The 18,811-nt window shown below is 37.4% G+C and overlaps 9 protein-coding genes across 9 annotated transcripts; 4 read left to right on the top strand and 5 right to left on the bottom strand.

Annotated features, from left to right (window-relative positions):
• Positions 1-92: 92 nt before the first annotated feature.
• On the top strand, positions 93-716 carry PRCAT00002020001 (uncharacterized protein; the record flags this gene model as incomplete). Its single annotated transcript, XM_062951846.1, has 1 exon — positions 93-716. One exon carries the CDS (start codon positions 93-95, stop codon positions 714-716), a length of 624 nt encoding a protein of 207 aa, XP_062808808.1.
• A 10-nt stretch (positions 717-726) lies between these two features.
• Positions 727-1,581, bottom strand: PRCAT00002019001 (Signal recognition particle receptor subunit beta; the record flags this gene model as incomplete). The annotated part of the gene is made up of 1 exon (XM_062951845.1): positions 727-1,581. One exon carries the CDS (start codon positions 1,579-1,581, stop codon positions 727-729), a length of 855 nt encoding a protein of 284 aa, XP_062808807.1.
• A 175-nt stretch (positions 1,582-1,756) lies between these two features.
• On the bottom strand, positions 1,757-2,890 carry ARO2 (bifunctional chorismate synthase/riboflavin reductase [NAD(P)H]; the record flags this gene model as incomplete). The annotated part of the gene is made up of 1 exon (XM_062951844.1): positions 1,757-2,890. One exon carries the CDS (start codon positions 2,888-2,890, stop codon positions 1,757-1,759), a length of 1,134 nt encoding a protein of 377 aa, XP_062808806.1.
• Positions 2,891-3,196: 306 nt separating this feature from the next.
• Positions 3,197-5,215, top strand: PRCAT00002017001 (uncharacterized protein; the record flags this gene model as incomplete). The annotated part of the gene is made up of 1 exon (XM_062951842.1): positions 3,197-5,215. One exon carries the CDS (start codon positions 3,197-3,199, stop codon positions 5,213-5,215), a length of 2,019 nt encoding a protein of 672 aa, XP_062808805.1.
• A 198-nt stretch (positions 5,216-5,413) lies between these two features.
• MNL1 (Mnl1p) lies at positions 5,414-7,708 on the top strand (the record flags this gene model as incomplete). The annotated part of the gene is made up of 1 exon (XM_062951841.1): positions 5,414-7,708. One exon carries the CDS (start codon positions 5,414-5,416, stop codon positions 7,706-7,708), a length of 2,295 nt encoding a protein of 764 aa, XP_062808804.1.
• Positions 7,709-7,977: 269 nt separating this feature from the next.
• On the bottom strand, positions 7,978-9,855 carry ACE2 (DNA-binding transcription factor; the record flags this gene model as incomplete). Its single annotated transcript, XM_062951840.1, has 1 exon — positions 7,978-9,855. The coding sequence occupies one exon, from the start codon at positions 9,853-9,855 to the stop codon at positions 7,978-7,980; it is 1,878 nt and encodes a 625-aa protein (XP_062808803.1).
• Positions 9,856-10,476: 621 nt separating this feature from the next.
• Positions 10,477-11,817, bottom strand: KGD2 (alpha-ketoglutarate dehydrogenase; the record flags this gene model as incomplete). The annotated part of the gene is made up of 1 exon (XM_062951839.1): positions 10,477-11,817. The coding sequence occupies one exon, from the start codon at positions 11,815-11,817 to the stop codon at positions 10,477-10,479; it is 1,341 nt and encodes a 446-aa protein (XP_062808802.1).
• A 588-nt stretch (positions 11,818-12,405) lies between these two features.
• ZCF5 (Zcf5p) lies at positions 12,406-15,519 on the bottom strand (the record flags this gene model as incomplete). Its single annotated transcript, XM_062951838.1, has 1 exon — positions 12,406-15,519. One exon carries the CDS (start codon positions 15,517-15,519, stop codon positions 12,406-12,408), a length of 3,114 nt encoding a protein of 1,037 aa, XP_062808801.1.
• A 752-nt stretch (positions 15,520-16,271) lies between these two features.
• SEC23 (GTPase-activating protein) lies at positions 16,272-18,521 on the top strand (the record flags this gene model as incomplete). Its single annotated transcript, XM_062951837.1, has 1 exon — positions 16,272-18,521. One exon carries the CDS (start codon positions 16,272-16,274, stop codon positions 18,519-18,521), a length of 2,250 nt encoding a protein of 749 aa, XP_062808800.1.
• Between the last annotated feature and the right edge of the window lie 290 nt (positions 18,522-18,811).

Raw genomic sequence — 18,811 nt, 5'->3', positions numbered from 1 at the left:
TTTTTGGCCGACGGAGGCTTGACCTACCAAGCTAAGGGGCCTAGAAAACACTTAGTTTCGCATCAGTGACAGAGTTAAAAGAAGTGCCATTTATGAGTTTTCCCAATGACTACGTAGTCCGATTGGTGGCGGAAAGCAGTGCTAAGTCTTGTCTTATATGCTACAAACCAACTACTACTGTTTTGGTATCTCAAAATAAAAGTGACTTTTTCTATATATGCCGAGGACATTTGAGTGATAAGGGATTTTGCGAAGTCATTTACCCCCAGGAATACCAGGAGTTGCAAATAGAGAGACAAAAACTCAAAGGACAACTAGAAGAGAAGCGTAAGGAAATGGAAAGCGCAAAGCCTTTTGGATGGAACAAGCTCATCAGTAATTTCAAGTCATCTTCAAGTGATACAAATCAGACTTCTAAAGACCAAGTAAAGTCAGCCGAGGCAGATAAGAGCGATGACCCGTCTAAAGTAAAGTCATCTGAAAAAATTGAAGATCGTTACAAGGCTCTTCAAATTAGCGTCAAGAAGCTTGAAGCCCGTGATGGAGAGCTAACACGAAGTATAGAAAATTATCAACTAAAAAATTATCGATTAGATAAAGATATCTATAAAAATAGACTTAGAAGTCATGCAAGAGTTCACTTGAACCATAAAAAAAAACAGGAAATCAGCCAGCCAGGCTTTTTTCCTAGTGCCCCATCGAACCAAATAAAATAGATATTTAGTGCTAGTTTACTACTTTTTCGTCAAACCAATTTTTCCATGGTTCCATATTATTTTTCAAAACTGAACCACCTATGAATGTAACGTCTCCTTCTAGCATTTCAAACTTAAATGAATTATTAACATTGCCTATGATTGGTAACCAAAATTCTCTCAAATTGTCGTAGTTTGCCATTTTGTCCTCGTTTTCAGCTTCTTCATAATCTTCATCCTTATCAATTCCTGAACTATGACTATTGACGCCGCTTAATTCATCTTTCACCAATTTTGTAATTTCCTCTTCTATTAATTGCTTTATCTTAAAAACAGGTATTGAATCAAATAAGTCTTGCTTGTTGATTGCAAAAAGAAAATCAACTCCGTTCATTAATTTCTCTGTCTGAGAAAATAGGCTGAACAAGAATCTAGAAATTTGCTTTACTTGGTTTTGCTGATTTATCGAGTTCGAAGACGAGTCAATTACATAAAGTATACCCTTAATGTTTTGTAAGGTGACATCCTTCAAAATTAACTTTGTTAGCAACTGTGAGTATTTCAAGTGTCCAGGATAGTCGATCAACTGATACGCTTTGGAAACCGATGACTTTGAGAATGGTATATTCACTTCTGAAATATTAGGTTCAATTGATGAGACCGTATTAACAAATTCAAACCCATTTTGGGGGGCATCTTCTTTGAGCTGATAAAACAAAGCAGTTTTCCCACTATTATTGAGCCCTAAGATCAAAAACGTCGGCTTTTTAAGCTTTGATGATCCTTCAACTCTTCTGGAGAAATCCGCAGTTTGAAGGTAAGATATCAACAAAAATGCTACAAGACCGACTATCAAAGTCACTAATACAAGCTGAACTGTATCCATTGAAGCCGTTTTATCAATCCCTGTTAATTGCAGAAACTTTGGCTGACACTGTTGATGAAAAATATTATCGATATTAATAGTACTGTACATAACTTCATACAAACGAGCTTTAGTTAATAGCATTGCAGGCGGCTTCTCATACTAATATATATATATATAATGTCTGTCTAAGCGTTTATTTAGATACAATTGATCTTCCATAATCTCTAGATTTTTGAATAAGGAGCTGATCCACCAATACTAATGCTGTCATCGACTCAACAATAGGAACAGCTCTGGGTGTGACACTAGGATCATGTCTACCTCTCGCAGCCAAGACTCCGTCTTTACCCTCATAAGTTGAGGTAGCCTGTTCTTGAGATATAGTGGCAGCGGACTTGAATGCAACTGAGAAATAAATGTTCTCGCCGTTTGAAATGCCTCCCTGAATACCACCAGAGTTATTCGTCTTAGTTCTCAATCTACTTGATGTTCCATCGTATGAGAAAGCATCATTGTGTTTAGATCCCGGGATTGTGGTACCTATGAAGCCCGAACCAAATTCAAAGCCTTTTGTTGCAGGCAAAGACAACATAGCATGGGCTAAGGTAGCTTCCAACTTATCGAAGCAAGGTTCTCCTAAACCTATTGGACAATTTCTTACAACACATGTCACGACGCCTCCTATTGAATCCTTTGAGTCTCTGTATTTTTCGATCACTCTCACCATCTGTTCTTTGATTGCATCGTCTGGGCATCTTACAGGTCCAGCTCCATCAACCTGTTCTCTTGTAATCGTATTCAAAAGATTTTGAAAATCTAAGTTTAAAGGACTTCTATCCATAGAAATTTCACCAATACTTGAGACAAAAGCAACTATCTCAACGTTGTTGGCCTTAGTTAATATTTTTTCAGCAATTGCACCTGCTGCCACTCTTCCTATGGTTTCTCTTGCAGATGAACGACCTCCTCCAGAAGTTGACTTAGTTCCGTACTTCTGAATATACGTCCAATCTGCATGCGACGGTCTTGGGTATAAATCTGTTTCAGAATAATCATTTGGTCTATGGTCTTCGTTTTTTACAATCATTGCAATTGGAGATCCAAGCGTCTTGCCATTCTCAGTACCTGATTGAATCTCTACCCTATCTTTTTCATTTCTAGGCGTGGAAATTTTACTCTGCCCTGGTCTTCTTCTAGTCAACTGAGGTTGAATATCATCCTCACTTAAATCTAAACCTGGAGGACAACCATCAACGATGCACCCTACTGATTTGCAGTGAGACTCACCATATGTTGTCACCCTAAATATATTACCAAATGTGGACATTATTTCTCATATAATAAACAAAACAAATAATAACTGTTCAGAGAATAAATTATATCTTATAGTAGCTTTTTGATGTAATGTAAATCTGAGTCATTTGATGCGTAACAGAAATTTTCACTATACCAAAAAAAAGACATCGATCACGTGGACAAGAATCTGCATGATATCTCATACTTCCGAATTGGTACGAGAAGTAAATAGGGCATGATTATGAATGAATATCCCAAATTTGAAAATGAGATGGGAAAGAACGGAAATGAAGGTAATTGAAGGTTCATTACTTCTCTACTATTATAAATAACAAGGATGAGGCATCCCCTTGTGTGTCTACTACTTTTGATGTCAACCTTTTGGAGCAGATCGCTCGGTCTGGATACGAATTACTGGAACACATTGTATTCATTATCTGAAGGAAAAATATACGTCCATCTAAATAATAACGATGTCATTAAATTAAACTTCTCTATAACAGGCTTTAGCGGATCGTCACAAAGCGGTAATGAACATACAAATCTAATTGATAATCAAATAGTAACCACAATAAAATCACCGCCATTAGGATCTACACTTTTCCTTGTTGATGAGGTCTTATATGGATTGAATTCTCAGTCAAATTCAAGCAGTTCAAAAGACTTGTGTGGAACTGGAGCTTTGAAAGTCGTCAAGTACAATGACAGAGACAACAAATGGACGGAATATACTGACGAATTAAACTTTGATGAGATTGAAGATACCTCATTCTATGCTTATCCAACAATATTAACCTCACCGGTATCTGATGAGGTTTTCATTTATGGAGGGCTATGTGGTAAATCAAATGAGGCTTCAAGTAGATTGCTTTCTTTTGATCCAAAGAAATTGAAATTTTCAAACGTATCGACTGCAACCAAACCACAGCCATTCTATGGAGCTGCAAACGTAATTGCACCATCACCTCAAAAGCAATTAGTAGTGGGGGGCCAGAGCAATGGGGGCTGGTTGAGCATGAATCAGTTAGCTACATGGGATTTCAGTGCAGGATGGTCTTTTGAACAAGTTCCTCCAAATGCAAAGGTAGAAGTTTATTCGAGGAAATTCGCCTTGGCTTTACCTGTTTTTGAGCCATTAGCAAATGATTCTGAAGAGGCGATTTCGGACTACTACAAAGCTAAAGAAATTGTTTTAGTGGGAGGAGAAGTCCTGAAAGATAATCCTTCTAACTTGTATGCCAGATTGTCGGTAAACACTAATAGTTGGTCCTGGAGCTTGATAAATGCAACCAATGTTGATTACAGTCAGATCGCTGGAGCTGCCACAATTTTTGAAACACTTGTCATTATAAACTCCTCAACCACTAAGCAGAGAAGGCTGTCCAGCTCATCTCAGTACGCCATCAACTTATACGATGTTTCCACTTTCGAAAGTGTCTCGAGCTTGAAGGATAATACTAAGGAAAAGTCCTCTAAATCTTCCTCCGACTTAAGCTTGAAAGGAAAAGCTATTTTAGGAACAGTGCTACCAATTTCGATTATAGCTCTCGTTTTAGGGGTTAGCTTCTTTTTCTTAAAGAAGCGTCGCGATCGTCAGCGACAAGAAGCGGAAGAAAATGACTACCAGATTGGAAACTTCTATGACCAAGAGTCCCGGGAACATAAAGGGCCTCTAATCACAAAGCCTGGATTTCTGGACAGCAATTCTACTATTGATGTTGCGTCTATTGATTCTTGGGTGCGAAAGAGACAGGAATTTGATCTGCAAAGAGGCATGACCAGGAGAGATAGCTATTTTCAATCAAACGAAACGCTAAATCATATACCCAGTGACCACAGCGAATCTGATCATGTTTACGATCTTCCAGAACTACAGACCACGCAAGTACGCCCTGCGCTATCTCTGATACAAAGTTCCAACAAATCCTTATCAAAACTAAGAAAATCAATCTCATTTACTGGTGCCTCTTTATCTTCCCCTGCTATAATGAAAAATAGCGCTGATTATGTCCCATTGAAGAAAAAATTAAGTAATATCAATACGATACAGTCTCTGGTTCAACAAGCGAACCTTGATTTCGGTGATTTCACAGAAGAACCTAACAAGAAATCGGATATAACTAAAAAAATTGACAAAGCTCACGGCCATTCAGAGTCTGAATCATCCTTGGATGACAATTTGGATGTACAAGTGCTAGTTAGCTCGAAGCGCCGATCGGCCCTTCGTATTGTTAATCCTGACTTAGATACTGTTGAAGATCAAGACTCTACCTTCGAGAATGTAGATATCGAAAAGGGAGAACCAAGTTCTAATATCAGGCAAAGAGTACCATCTAATGAAGAGTATGAAGAGTAATGATATCCTATCTATAGTATCAATAATGTATGTGTATTATAATTTATCAGCATCCTTGTATTTTTAGTAAATATTTTATTTTCTTGATCTCTCGGAAAAGAGAACGACCGAGCTTTAAACAAGGAAAATTAAAATAAACTCCCATATTCAAATCAAAACTACTATTGCAACAAGAATACTATCAGAGAGTGGTTTTCGATGAATGTCGATGATTTCGCTGAAGATGGACAACATTTTAATGCAGACTTTCGTAGCGCCAATGGTGGTGGCGCTAACGATTATTACGATCCGGTACCTTTAAGTTATGAAAACTCACAAGAGCGTTTGAGAGAAGATATTCAGAGGAATTTGGAGGGCGGTGACTATGACAATTTATTTGAGTTGGATCTGTATGATGTTCAAGTCGTACAAGATCCTAATGTTAGTGGTTCGGCATTAAATGATAGAGATAGAAGTAAATTCATAACCCAACTGAATGAGGATCCCCCCGTACAAGCTCCTAACTTTAGTATGCCTGGTGCATTCAAAATGAATCAGGATAGCATGGAGCTTGATGGTGGTACCCCCCTTACTTTACAGCTGGATTTTTTTCCTGACTCTATGTTGGAGACAGACGTCAAGTTTGAAGATGAATATGTCAATAGTAATAATAATTATGGGCCGTTGGCTTCTTACCAGGGTCCTTCACCAAATTTTGGTTCTAATGTTGAACCATCAGAAATAAACATGATTAATAATAGAGGAAGATCAGACTCAGGTGTGAGCTTCTTGCCACAAAATGGCGAACTCAACAATCATTTGAGAAATGCATCAATAGATAGCCATAGTGCCATCCAAAACCCCAACTCATTATCGAATCATAGTTTGAGCATTAGCAATAACTTTTATAATGAGCTATCCCCTTTGACAACTACTACTTCTATGACACCCTCCGTGAGTTCCGTTCATTCAAATCAACCATCGTTCTTTTCTGCTCAACAATACTTCACACGGAATTCAATGGATCAGCCTCCATCACAATCACACAGACCCTCGTTTGATCTTTATGGCAAGAATAGAAATTCAATTGATAGTCAGCAATCATCAATACACCAGAGAAATCAAACAGACGGGGGTAGGTATTCAAGTTTTACAAATTCAATAAGTAACTATATTCCTTTCATGGGAGATAGGAATAGCAATAGGTCTTCTCGTGCGCCAGTAGGCTCCCCCTCTTCCACGCCATCGAATTCCCGACAGTTTGCACCAGAGAGACAACCACAACAATCAAAGCACATAATTCGAAGTATATTTAAGAGCTCAAATATTTCTTCATTACCTCCAGAAGATGTAAATGAGAACACTGATGACGTCGAAAACACTTATGAGCCGGATGGGACCGAAACAGATTTAATGATAACGAGTCCAACGAGAGAAGAAGATTCCGAACTAATTGATAATAATAATGTACCGAAAAAAGCAAGAAGAACTAAGCGTAGCTTATTTACTAGATTCAAGGGCCCAGTAAAAAGCGAGCCTGTGGAAGGAAGCGATTTTTTTAGAAACGATGACAATCTTTTCAAAACGGGTGAGCACGAGAGTAACTATAGTTCAGGTTCAGCGGGTCAAGTTTCAATTAGTCAAACACCCTCGTCAAGCTTTACTTCTCATAATGTTGCAGTAACAGCTTTAGACCCCAGCGTACTGAGTGGATCAGCTAATTACAACCAAACGGCTCTGAAGGAGCCTGATTATGCAGCATTGTTCGAAAAGGTGGGAAAGCGCAAGAACATCGTCAAGCCTGCTAATTATATAAAATCAAAATCAAAATCAAAAGGCGACCTGCAACCTGAGTTTAGCAGTCAAAGTGAGAGTTCGACATTCTTGAATTCAAGTTTCGAAAAATCTCTGAGTCAGGTGGAAATGACTAATAAAGACTACGAGAAGTCGGTAAATTCTTCATCCAATAGTTCATTATTGGGATATGAAAACAACCGTGATGACTTTGATTTATCCTCAAATGGATCTGAATCTGGTAATGCAAAAGATCCTGGACTGGATCACCAACAATCAATACTCACCGCGGCATCTAAGCGAAAGCTTGGTTCCAAACTTATGCCTAAGAAGAAAAATGCGGTAGCGAATCCAAATGTGGCGACGATAATAACAAAAGGAGTCGAAGTAGAAGTAGATTTAAAGTCTTTAGATTTGCCTCCTAACACCCAAATATTTCCCACCAGCATCATAAATTCCAAAAACAGGACTAGGGGGCGTAAAGAAAATAAAGAAGCTGATTTGGTTGATTTGTCAAAGATATATTTATGCAACTATTGCTCAAGAAGATTTAAAAGACAAGAGCACTTAAAAAGGCACTTTAGATCGTTGCATACATTTGAAAAGCCTTATGATTGTTCGATTTGTCATAAGAAGTTTAGCAGACTGGACAACTTAAATCAACATTTGAAAGTTCACAAGCAAGAGGAAGATGCAATGAACGAGTTGGCAGGTTCATAAGCAATGAACGCGTGACGTTATCATGTTGTTCTAGGATGCACCTATCACTTCGAATTTAAGATTACATTCGTATAATCTATCGATCTTACTTTATCGTAGATTGTAATACATATTTTATATAAACGATATTAACCGCATTTGACTAATGAAATTCAAACCCTAGACATGAACAACTGGATAAAACAATAATGAAATAAAATAACAAATTAAGTAGCTTAAATGAAAAGAAATGAAGGTATGCAACAAGTTGGGGATCAATTTATGACTCGCTATGTTTCACTTAAGAAAGGATTTAGTTTCTCTGGGAACGATAGTTCCTCGTTCAATTTCTCGCACTTGATACTATCAAGGGTTTCATGTTTACCTTTCTTTTGAGGTTTTGTGACATAGTTATTAGTGTTACTTGCGATCCCCCCAATGCATATATTTCTTTCTCTATGTTTTTTCATTGCGTCAAGTCTTGCGAACTCCTTTCCGCATGGGCATTTACAATAACGAGCATCAAGGTGACCTTTGACATGTCTATTCAAATCATGCTGTCTCACGAATTTCTTAGGACAGTAAGAACAAGCAAAAGGTCTATCACTCAAATGGGTTTGTATATGAGACCGGACGTTATACCTTCTTGTGAACTTCTTTCCGCAGTTTCTGTAGGTGCAAGTGAAAACCTTATTCTCATCAGGACCCTCCCAAAATCTATCTAACTCCCCAGGAGGCAATAAAGACGTCTTCTTGACTTTTCTTCTTAAGGTAGTTTGTTGGATATGCTTTTTGACATCTTTCGATGCCTTTTCGTTGGGTGAAATTATCGGACTCCATTCCAAAGTAACATTATTTTTAGATGGAGTGTTCGGAAACCTGTTTTTAAGTGGTGTTAGTTGCGTAATGGTAGCATTTGCATCAACTAAATCGTCATCATTGAACATTTCTTTAGAATCTTTATCATAGTACTTTATCGGAGATGAGTTTAAAGAGGAAGCTTCATAAACAGGTGAGGATTGTATCTGATAGTCAAGGTCGTTTATGCCAGCATTGGACGAATCTGGATCTGAAAAGAACTGTAATTTGTAAAATGAAGGTTTATGATTTGCTAGACCCTTATCAGGAGATGAGAACTTCCCTAGGGAAGTCCTCACTGGTGAAGGGGACTGGGGTTCTGGTGATGATTGCCATTCTGGTGAACCGTTAGACAATGTCGGTGGTGATGGAGGTGGTAAAATTGTTGCTTCATTTTTGAACTCTTGTTGAAAATTATTATTCATAATATTTTTCTTCTGAGCATCTGGTTCCTGAACCGGGATTGAGACATACTTGTATACCTGTTTTGAAAATGGTGTTGACAGCATCGAAAGTAGTTCGTCTTGTTGAAAGCCAGTGATATTATCTTGATGGTTGGTCCTAATTGCATGTTCGTTAGTTGAATTTTCAAGCAAAGGGGTAATATCATCCACGTAATCAATCCCTGCTCGCTTAGTATCACTATATCTTAAATTTTGTAAATATTTTGCTGAATAGCTGTTCACTGGAGTGAAATTTGTTTCATTATCATTGCTCATCCTAAATTCGTTTCCATTATATCTTGTAGGGGAAGGAGATGGAGGAAATTTGTAGGACTTGGGACACATATTGGTCACAATATAATCTTTATCTTGCTGCTTTGCTGTATTACTTGAAGAAGAGCCTTGTTGTTCATTTTCATCTTCTTCATTCAAAAGAATCGGTGGTGGTACAACTAGTTCTTCTTTAGTAGCAATATTATTGGTTTGGATAGAAGAGTTACCCAAATTTTTTAGAAGCTGACCAGGTGAGATTGATTTTCCCAAATCTAATGAAGGTTTTCCATTTTTATAAAAGTCATTGGTTAACCCATTTACAGACAATTCTCTGGTATGTTCGGCGTATCCGAATATTGCAGTACCACTTATTTTTCTACTGTGACCCCTTTGGTGTACCAGCAGCCTTAATGGTTTAGTTTCTTGGCCAGCAAAGCCTGAAGGAACATCAAGGTCTTGCAAACCATTTAATGTTTCGTTGAACAAATTGTCGACTTCGTTATATTGTGCAAAGTATTGATCAAACTCTTCTTGTGGTAGAGGAAGTACCTTGGCTGCCCCTGAGACTTCATCCCATTCTCCGTACTGCTCCATATTCACTTGGAGTAACTTCTATTGGTGTGCTAATCCGAAAAGTAAAGCAGCTGCAATATTTGTTTTTGAAGTGGCACCGAGTGTCTGCTCTCCGATTTGATAATGAAGCTTTTATATTTTACTTAATACGTAACAAGACTTAAAAGTGATGATTTAGAAGAAAAGTAACTCAAGGCTTTTATTCAGGGCGTAGTCAATACTTGAAAGAAATCTTAACATAAGCAATAGTTGAAATCATATTTGAATCTTTGAGTGTATTTTGCCTAAAGGAGTAATATGTAAACAACATCAATTTAGTTGCATATTTCAAGAGGAAACTTTTATGGTGAATATATACAGGACATATTATTAGAAATATTTGACAATAACTCCAGTTAATGCCTTGTTATCGAACGATGCGAATTATACAAGCCATTCTAAAAAAAATTCACATGTAATGATATATAAGGGTTATAAAAACAAGCCCAGGTTCACACGTAAAAAGGGCAATACCAATAATGTTATCTAACCTATATCTATAGACTTTTGTGCTTGTATGTACTCTTAGATAAACTAGTAGTAGTGAAAAGCATCACCGAATTACATACTTCTAATGCACTCACTCTACCATGTTTCACTTAATTATTGCATTAATAACATCTTTCTTGGGTCTTCAATCAATTCCTTGACAGTTCTCAAGAAGATCACCGCCTCACGACCATCTAAGACTCTGTGGTCGTATGTCAAGGCCAAATACATCATTGGTCTTGAAACAATTTGTCCCTTTACAGTCACTGGTCTCTCTTTAACACCATGCAAACCCAACACTGCTGTCTGTGGTAAGTTAATAATAGGGGTACCATACAAAGAACCAAAAACTCCACCGTTAGAAATAGTGAAAGTGCCACCAGCCATGTCTTCTAATGTCAACTTACCATCTCTTGCCTTCTTACCCAAGGATGCGATTTCATGCTCAATGCCCAAAATTGACAACGATTCGGCATTTCTAACAACAGGGGTAACCAAACCCTTTGGAGTGGCTACTGCAACTGATACGTCAGTGTAATCTCTGAAAACTAATGTGTCGTTGTTTTCAATGGCTGCATTAACAGCTGGAAAGTCTTTCATCGCTAAAGTAGAAGCCTTAGCAAATGCACCCATGAACCCTAACTTGATGCCAGTCTTTTCCAAGAATTCGTCCTTGTACAATTTTCTCATATCCATCAAGTTGGACATATCAACCTCGTTGAAAGTAGTTAACGAAGCAGCAGTATTCTGTGATTCCTTAAGACGTTGAGCGATTCTCAATCTCATTCTGTTCATCTTAACTCTCTCTTCATTCCTTGAGAAGCTAGTGAAAGTAGCAGGTTCAGATTTTGACTGTTCCTTCTTAGGGGCAGATTCTTTCTTAGGTGGAGGTGGTGTTTCCTTCTTAGGAGGTGGTGGTGCTTCCTTTTTGGGCTCTGAAGGCTCTTTTTTAGCTGGCTCGGAAGTTTCTTCCTTTGGCTCCTCCTTGGCTTCTTCCTTTGGTTCCTCCTTGGCTCCTCCAGCTGGAGCTTCTCCCTCTTCAATCTTCACCAAGTCCTGTCCCACTTCAACAGTTTCTTCAGGTTCTACTAAAAGTTCAGTAATTGTTCCCGAGCATGGCGCATTTACTTCCACGTCAATCTTATCAGTTTCGATAGTGGCAATGGTTTCATCTTGATTAACAAAGTCTCCCACCTTCTTAGTATAAGAAGCTAAAGTACCTTCAGTGATAGACTCTGCCATCTCTGGTACTTTCACTGTCTGCGAAGCATAACGCTTGAAGCACATTACATTGTTAATAGGACTAATGTTGCTTCTCCTCACTACCTGAGAGCTTCCCAAGTGTATAGATCTGGTGGAAACAACGGTACTTGCTTTCAAGGCAGTAAATGTACTTGGTTTCTTAGCAATTGCTGGCAAATGCTTCAACGATGTCTTTATGTTTCTAGACAACATTCTCTGGTACTGTTTAGTATAAATAATTCAAAGCTATTGAATATATGTTTGAACTCTTTAAGTTTCTATACTCGGTGAAAGAATAAATTATGATTTGCTCTTCTCCCGTTGGCTCCAGTCACCAGCTTCAGTCCCTTTAGATGAAAGCGATTTTGTGTAATATAAAGCGGACGGAATGACCGGAGTTTCGGTTTCAACTTAAAAATGTCGCAGCTGCTCCTTAGTAAAGTTGTTGTGTTCCCGGAAACAATCGGAGATTCGTTTAGAATGGGTTGCCTACCCACTCTAACTTCCCGGGATTGATGGTCGGTTAAAAACTATTACGGGTGGAACTTCTATTAGTCGCGGACTAGCACTTATCGCTAAATCAAAGTGTACTTATCACTGACTCAAAGCGCATGTTCGACGCCAAGGGTAAAGAAAGATGCACGGCTAATAAAAGTATGGTGGTTACATTCAATTCCAAGCTATATTCAGTTTTAATGTTCTTACAGATTCTTTAAGTATCAAAGACATATACTATGACATATCTTATAGTAATACTCATCAAAACTTTTTATCGTACAATAACTATACAAAAATACACTCTCAATCTTTGTGGATATAGTCCATTAGTTCATGCAAGATATTTTCTAATGAAGAATAGAAAGCACAGTAGTCGTTTATATCAACAAAATTATTTCTCAAGTCGTAGTAAATTTTTTCGTTCAATTGCGATAACTCACTGGTTGAGTCGGTCGAGTCACTAGCATAGGATTGGATCATTGTATTAGGAAAGAATGAGGATTTTTCTAGCTCCGCAGCGGAAGGACCATCCTTCGGTTTTTGTAGAACATCGGAAGAAGATCTGGACGTTTTGAATTCAATCTTGCGATTGTCTTGAAAAACAGGTTGAGGAACATTCATTATACTGAAAAGCTCGCTCATGTTCATATATCCTGTAACTTGGTAATCGAAGAACTCGGGCTTATTCTTGCTCTCAATTGACCCATTATATGAGCTAATTAGTGACACCACGTTGTACTTCTTCAAAATATACTCCCAAGTGAGATTCGTTAATGACAACATTCTTTTGTATTTTTCATTCTTGAACCATTTACGATTCAAGATGTATAAACCCTTGTTTATAAGGTTCACGTAAATTACCAATTCATTCAAGGACATGAATTCATATTTAAACTTAACACAAATGATAATAAACAACAAAATAATCGAATCAATTGGTATCGTTCTTTTAATATACCAATTAAATTTTCCATATTTTATGAAATCATTATATTTCAAGAAATCATTGAGATTGTGAAGAATCGAAGGAATCAAATTATTATGTAGGTTATCATAAGAAAAGGTTCCAAATTGATTGAACTTTAGTTGCGCAATAGAAGAATTGTTGAAATTAACGACGATATTTGCCTCTGGGCAGCGTCCAAAAGTATCTTCGAACTTACTAAATGACAAAGCACCACCTCTGTTTTCAATCAAATTGAATTCATATCTTTGTTCATTTTTGTTATTATCAGTGAGCAAAATTTTCTTATGCAACAACATTAATGCTCTGTCAACAAAACTCCAGGAATGATTTTTAATGAAATTAACCACATTCATTTCATGTACAGTGGCTGGAGGATTCGCCTTGTAAAAGGCGGTCATTTTATTCATCGCCTTATTAGTATCACCAAATAGATCAAGTATCATTTGTTTGATTTCTTCCTTTTTCGATTTAGTAATGTTGGCAGATAATCCATTATGCAACTCGTATACAAGTTCGCTTAGAATTCTGTCATATCTGAACTTTATGCAAAGAGATAAAACAGCTGCATTTAATTTTTTATCAACAACGACACCATTTTCATTGAAAACTGGTTCTTCTTCATCTGGCATCAAGACATTAAAATCATCGAATCTACAAACTGGCGGTAGGCAAAAATTGTGACTAGACAAAGCGTCTAACCCAAATATGATCCACCATAATAATCTTCTGAACTTAACAACTTCCCAATCGTTGATTCTTAAAGTTATAATAGGGTCCTTGTGTAGTTGAAGAAACTTTGCATATCTGATAATTTGTGACATCTCCATGGTAGAAGGATTTGGGGACGTTGATTGAATGATGACATTACCTAACAAAAGTGGTATCGTCTTCAAACCATGTGGATAGTTATAGTATTGGCAAATCATGTTGAACGATTTCAAATATTTATTGATATCCTGGTTTAGAAGTAGATTATCGTATTCCTCGAATTCAGATATAGTTGAAGCATATAATAGCGGGAAATATAAAGTGTAAAATTGCAAAAGATCAAAATCCGGTGAATCACCAGAGGGACTTCCATTTGAGCTTGAATTTGACGCAGTTTCAGAAGAATTGAAGTTGTTTGAGGCTAGCTCCCAATATTTGTCATGAATTTTGATGAAATCAAATAAGTTAATCATGATTGGTAAAAGAATATGAACTGAATTGATATACCGATTCAACAATTCGTATGATCTTTCCTTAGAAGGTATATGCTTAAGCAAATCATCAAGCAAATTTTCATTGTCATAGTATGTGTTCGTACCGTACAAATAATTAGTAGTTGTGGCAGGGTTTGAAGAATAAGCATTTAAAGAGCTGTGCAAACCAGGATTTGAAGGAGCCTTTGATTGAGTCAATGGAGACGACTCGTTGTGAGCATTTGTGTCGCCGCTTCTGTTGGTTGGAGGGACATGAGAATTTTCAATGTAATTTGGAGATTTAGCAAATAATGAAGCAACGTTAAGTTGATGATTGGATGATTGTTGCTCAGGAGAATTAATTACAGAATTGTTGTTATTTGGAAAATTGAACGAGTTAAGATTAAAACTTAACTGTTCCTCTGCATTCACAGCTCCAGCAGGCTGTGATGCATTAGAATTGGCAACATTAAAAAATTTGTTCGACATATTGTTTGTCGTATTGTTTAAGATGGGTGTCTGTAATACACTGTTGGATATTCCTGATGATTGATTGTTGTTCGAATATCCATTTGAATTTGTAGATTTGGAGCTATAGTTATGAGGAAACCCCTCCAAATTTAAATTCAAATAGTTGAGAGAAAGCTCAGGGACAGTCGAAGCCTTGGTAAGTTCTGAAACTTCACTAGCACTTGTAGTTAACTGAGACATAGGAGACTTGTCCATATTATCAGAATCAGAACTACCATTACCATGATCGAAGCTTAATCCAGGAGATCCTGACGAAGTGGAGCCTCTCTTCATATCAGAAATCTCTTCCTTTTCATCGCTGCCTTCAAGTTTCGAAGACTTTTTACCCCCTCTACTAACCCTTTCGTTTATGAAGTACTTGCAATCAATACCTAGCTTATCACAGTTATTACACATAGGGCGTACTCGTGAACATTTAATCTTCTTCGAATGACAATAAACGCAACTCAAAATTTTTCTTTGTCTTGCCCTCTGTACTTTCATTACTTTACCATCCGCCAATATTTTCATGTCTGTCTTCTTATTTGATCCCTGAGGCTTTTGAGCACCTACAGATGAAAACTTTCTTTCCCTTTCTTTCAATAATAACATGTCTTCTTTTAAATCTGTCGATGGTGCACTTGATAAACCTTCGTTTGTAAGCCGATCTTGAACTTCTGAAGTCATATCTCCATTAGCACCTGGCGGCCCTGTACCAATCATTCCAATATTGCAATTAGATAGTGTTTCAACCTCCATCTTGCAGTATCAAGACTTGCTGTATCGTTTTCGAAATAAAATTGTTACAGCCCTTATGAGCCATAGCTAGGATTTTTAAATTTCTGCTAAGGCGCGGGGTTAAGTCAACAATCACAAGTGAGCACGACCATGCCCTCTCTGACATCATCATGTATCTTTAACGCTGTGTGTTGCTGGAAAATGTCATGAAAAGTTAGCCCTAGTTGAATCAATATTTGTAGAATAGAAGACTCTATAACTAAGAGAGCCCGCTATTGCTTTTAAAGATGCATCTTAGTACCTACAAGGTTCAAATATAACGCACCGGCTTTAAACATCACCTATTTAAGTCCGAAACTGTAAAAATATATGGAGAAAATAACCCCAGATTACATTGTTTCAGGTCTGAGATAGGTAGACTGAGATGCCTCAACTATCATGATAGCTGAAACTATAAGCTAACCTCACTTAAGTAGTATTTGGCATTGGGCCACTATTAATCTGTGTGTGACTTATTCCGATGTGAGGTTCGAACCACTAAGGCTGATGCGGGGCGGGGGATCGAAATGCTAGTCACCTGGCCATACGCCTACGCCGTACTAAGGCACGCTCTGATGAAATTTAATTTTGATCACGTGATTGTGAAATACTTAAATTTTAAATTCTCGATCTCGATTTTGATTTCTCTGACTTGTCCTCTCAATCCAAACAAACAGACGTAATTTTTCGCAGGCAACGAATTGCATCTGACTTGGCAGCATTGACCTAAAGAAATGGATTTCGAAGAGGCTGAAGACATTAACGGTGTGCGTTTCGCTTGGAATTCTTTTCCTTCGACGAAGATTGAAGCAGGCAAGATTGTTGTGCCAACTGGAGCTCTCTACACACCATTGAAATATAGAGAGGATTTACCTATCGCTGCTTATGATCCAACATTTTGTAATAGCGCAACCTGCAGAAGTATTTTAAATCCATACTGCTCTGTCGACCCAAATGGCTTTTGGCACTGCTCAATTTGTGGTACAAGAAATCCTCTTCCAGCTCACTACCAAGGAATCAGCCAGGACAATTTACCAGTGGAGTTGAACCCTACCAGTTCAACTATGGAATACATAACGGCTCGACCAGTACAGAACCCTCCGATTTTCTTTTTTGTGGTTGATTTGTGCCAAGATGATGATAATTTGAAAGCTCTTAAGGAAACTTTAGTTATATCATTAAGCTTATTACCTCCAAATGCACTCGTTGGGTTACTTACATTTGGAACTATGGTTCAGGTACATGATTTAGGTTCTGAAAAGGTTAATAAATCTTATATTTTTAGAGGAGATAAAGAATACAACGAGAAGCAAATAAGTGATATGTTGAACAAACCAGTCTTAGCTAACCAAGGTCAACGTCCCCAATTTGCAAATTCTTTAAGCAGATTCTTTTTACCTGTTGAAGATGTGGAATTTCAATTGACATCTATTTTAGAAAAGCTAACTAGAGACCCTTGGCCAGTGGCGAATGGTGACAGGCCATTAAGGTCAACTGGATCGGCTTTGAACGTCGCAGCAAACCTTTTAGGATTAACCTATCCTGGATTCGGTGCAAGAATCATGCTTTTCAGTGCTGGATTAGGGACGTTAAACCCAGGATTAACAGTAGGTCAAAAATTAAGGGAGCCTATTAGGTCCCATAGTGATATTGATAAAGACAACGCAAAGCATTATAAAAAGGCAGTCAAGTTTTATGACTCTCTAGCTACAAAAGTTGTCAAAAACTCACATACAGTGGATGTATTTGGGGGTTGCTTGGATCAAATCGGAATGTTGGAAATGAAAAATTTATGTAGCAAAACGGGAGGTACTATCTTGTTAACTGATGCTTTCTCGACTTCGATTTTTAAACAATCGTTCCTAAGGCTTTTCAATAAAGATGAAGAAGGTTATCTTTTAATGGGATTCAATGGCACATTTGACATCAAGACTTCAAGAGAGTTGAAAGTCAGTGGTTTAATTGGACACGCATCCTCACTTAATATAAAATCGTCCAACGTTTCCGAAAATGAGTTGGGAATTGGTGGTACGTCGCAATACAGGTTATGCTCTGTGACTCCTCGTCATACTTATGCTGTCTTCTTTGATGTTTCTAATACTCAACCTTTGCCACCAAATGCCCAAAGTTTCATTCAATTTATCACCCATTACCAACACTCATCTGGAACTTATAGAATTCGGGTTACTACTATATCTAATTTCTTAACTAGTGACGAGCAGACGCTAACAAATTCATTTGATCAAGAGGCAGCAGCAGTCTTGATGTCAAGAGTAACATTGTTTAAAGCAGAACAAGATGATGGTGCAGATGTTTTGAGGTGGATTGATCGTATGCTAATAAGGTTATGCCAGAAATTCGCCGACTATAGGAAAGATGTTCAAGAATCTTTCAGGCTTGGCCCACAGTTTCAATTATACCCACAATTTATTTACTACTTGAGAAGATCGCAATTCTTGCAAGTTTTTAATAACTCTCCGGATGAAACTGCTTTCTACAGACACGTTTTCTTGACAGAAGATACCAATAATTCATTAATTATGATTCAACCTACGTTGACGTCTTTCTCATTAGATGGTGAACCAGAGCCTGTATTATTAGATTCAATTTCACTCAGGGACGACACAATATTATTGTTAGACACATTTTTCCACATTTTGATCTATCATGGTAAAACAATTGCTCAATGGAGAAAGGCTGGATATCAGAACCAGCCCGAATATGAGAACTTCAAAACATTATTAGATGAACCAAAACAAGAAGCAGCGGAATTGTTAGTAGATAGATTTCCATTGCCGAGATTTATCGATACTGAAGAAGGAGGCTCGCAAGCAAGATTCTTATTTTCAAAATTGAACCCCTCTACCACATATAACAATAATGGCTTCGCAACAAGCGGTGGTGCTGTTGTCTTAACGGACGATGTTTCGTTGCAAGTATTTATGAGCCACTTGCAAAATTTGGTTGTATCAGGTTCAAGCTAATTTAATTGATCACCTTCCAATCTATTAGAACTACTCTATTTTGATTTACTATGATCCATTTAAATAAAAGTCATTCATGCGATTTTAAAACATTAAATATGTAGATTTATTCTTTTGATTATTAAACCTCGATAAAATATTTTTTCATTTATTTGAATCACATTTCAATGGTTTTCGGAGAACTGTTTCACTAGGAATGCAAAGAGAAGAACTATCAGCAGGTAAGTCAGATACATATGTTCATAGTGTTCAAAGACTAACGACTTAAGATGAGATTGCACTCTATGATA

This window comes from Priceomyces carsonii (genome assembly GCF_900007245.1).
Source record: "Priceomyces carsonii strain CBS4050 genome assembly, scaffold: Debaryomyces_carsonii_scaffold_2, whole genome shotgun sequence".
Classification (NCBI taxonomy): Eukaryota; Fungi; Ascomycota; class Pichiomycetes; order Serinales; family Debaryomycetaceae; genus Priceomyces; species Priceomyces carsonii.
This window is presented reverse-complemented; position numbering and strand designations above follow the sequence as displayed.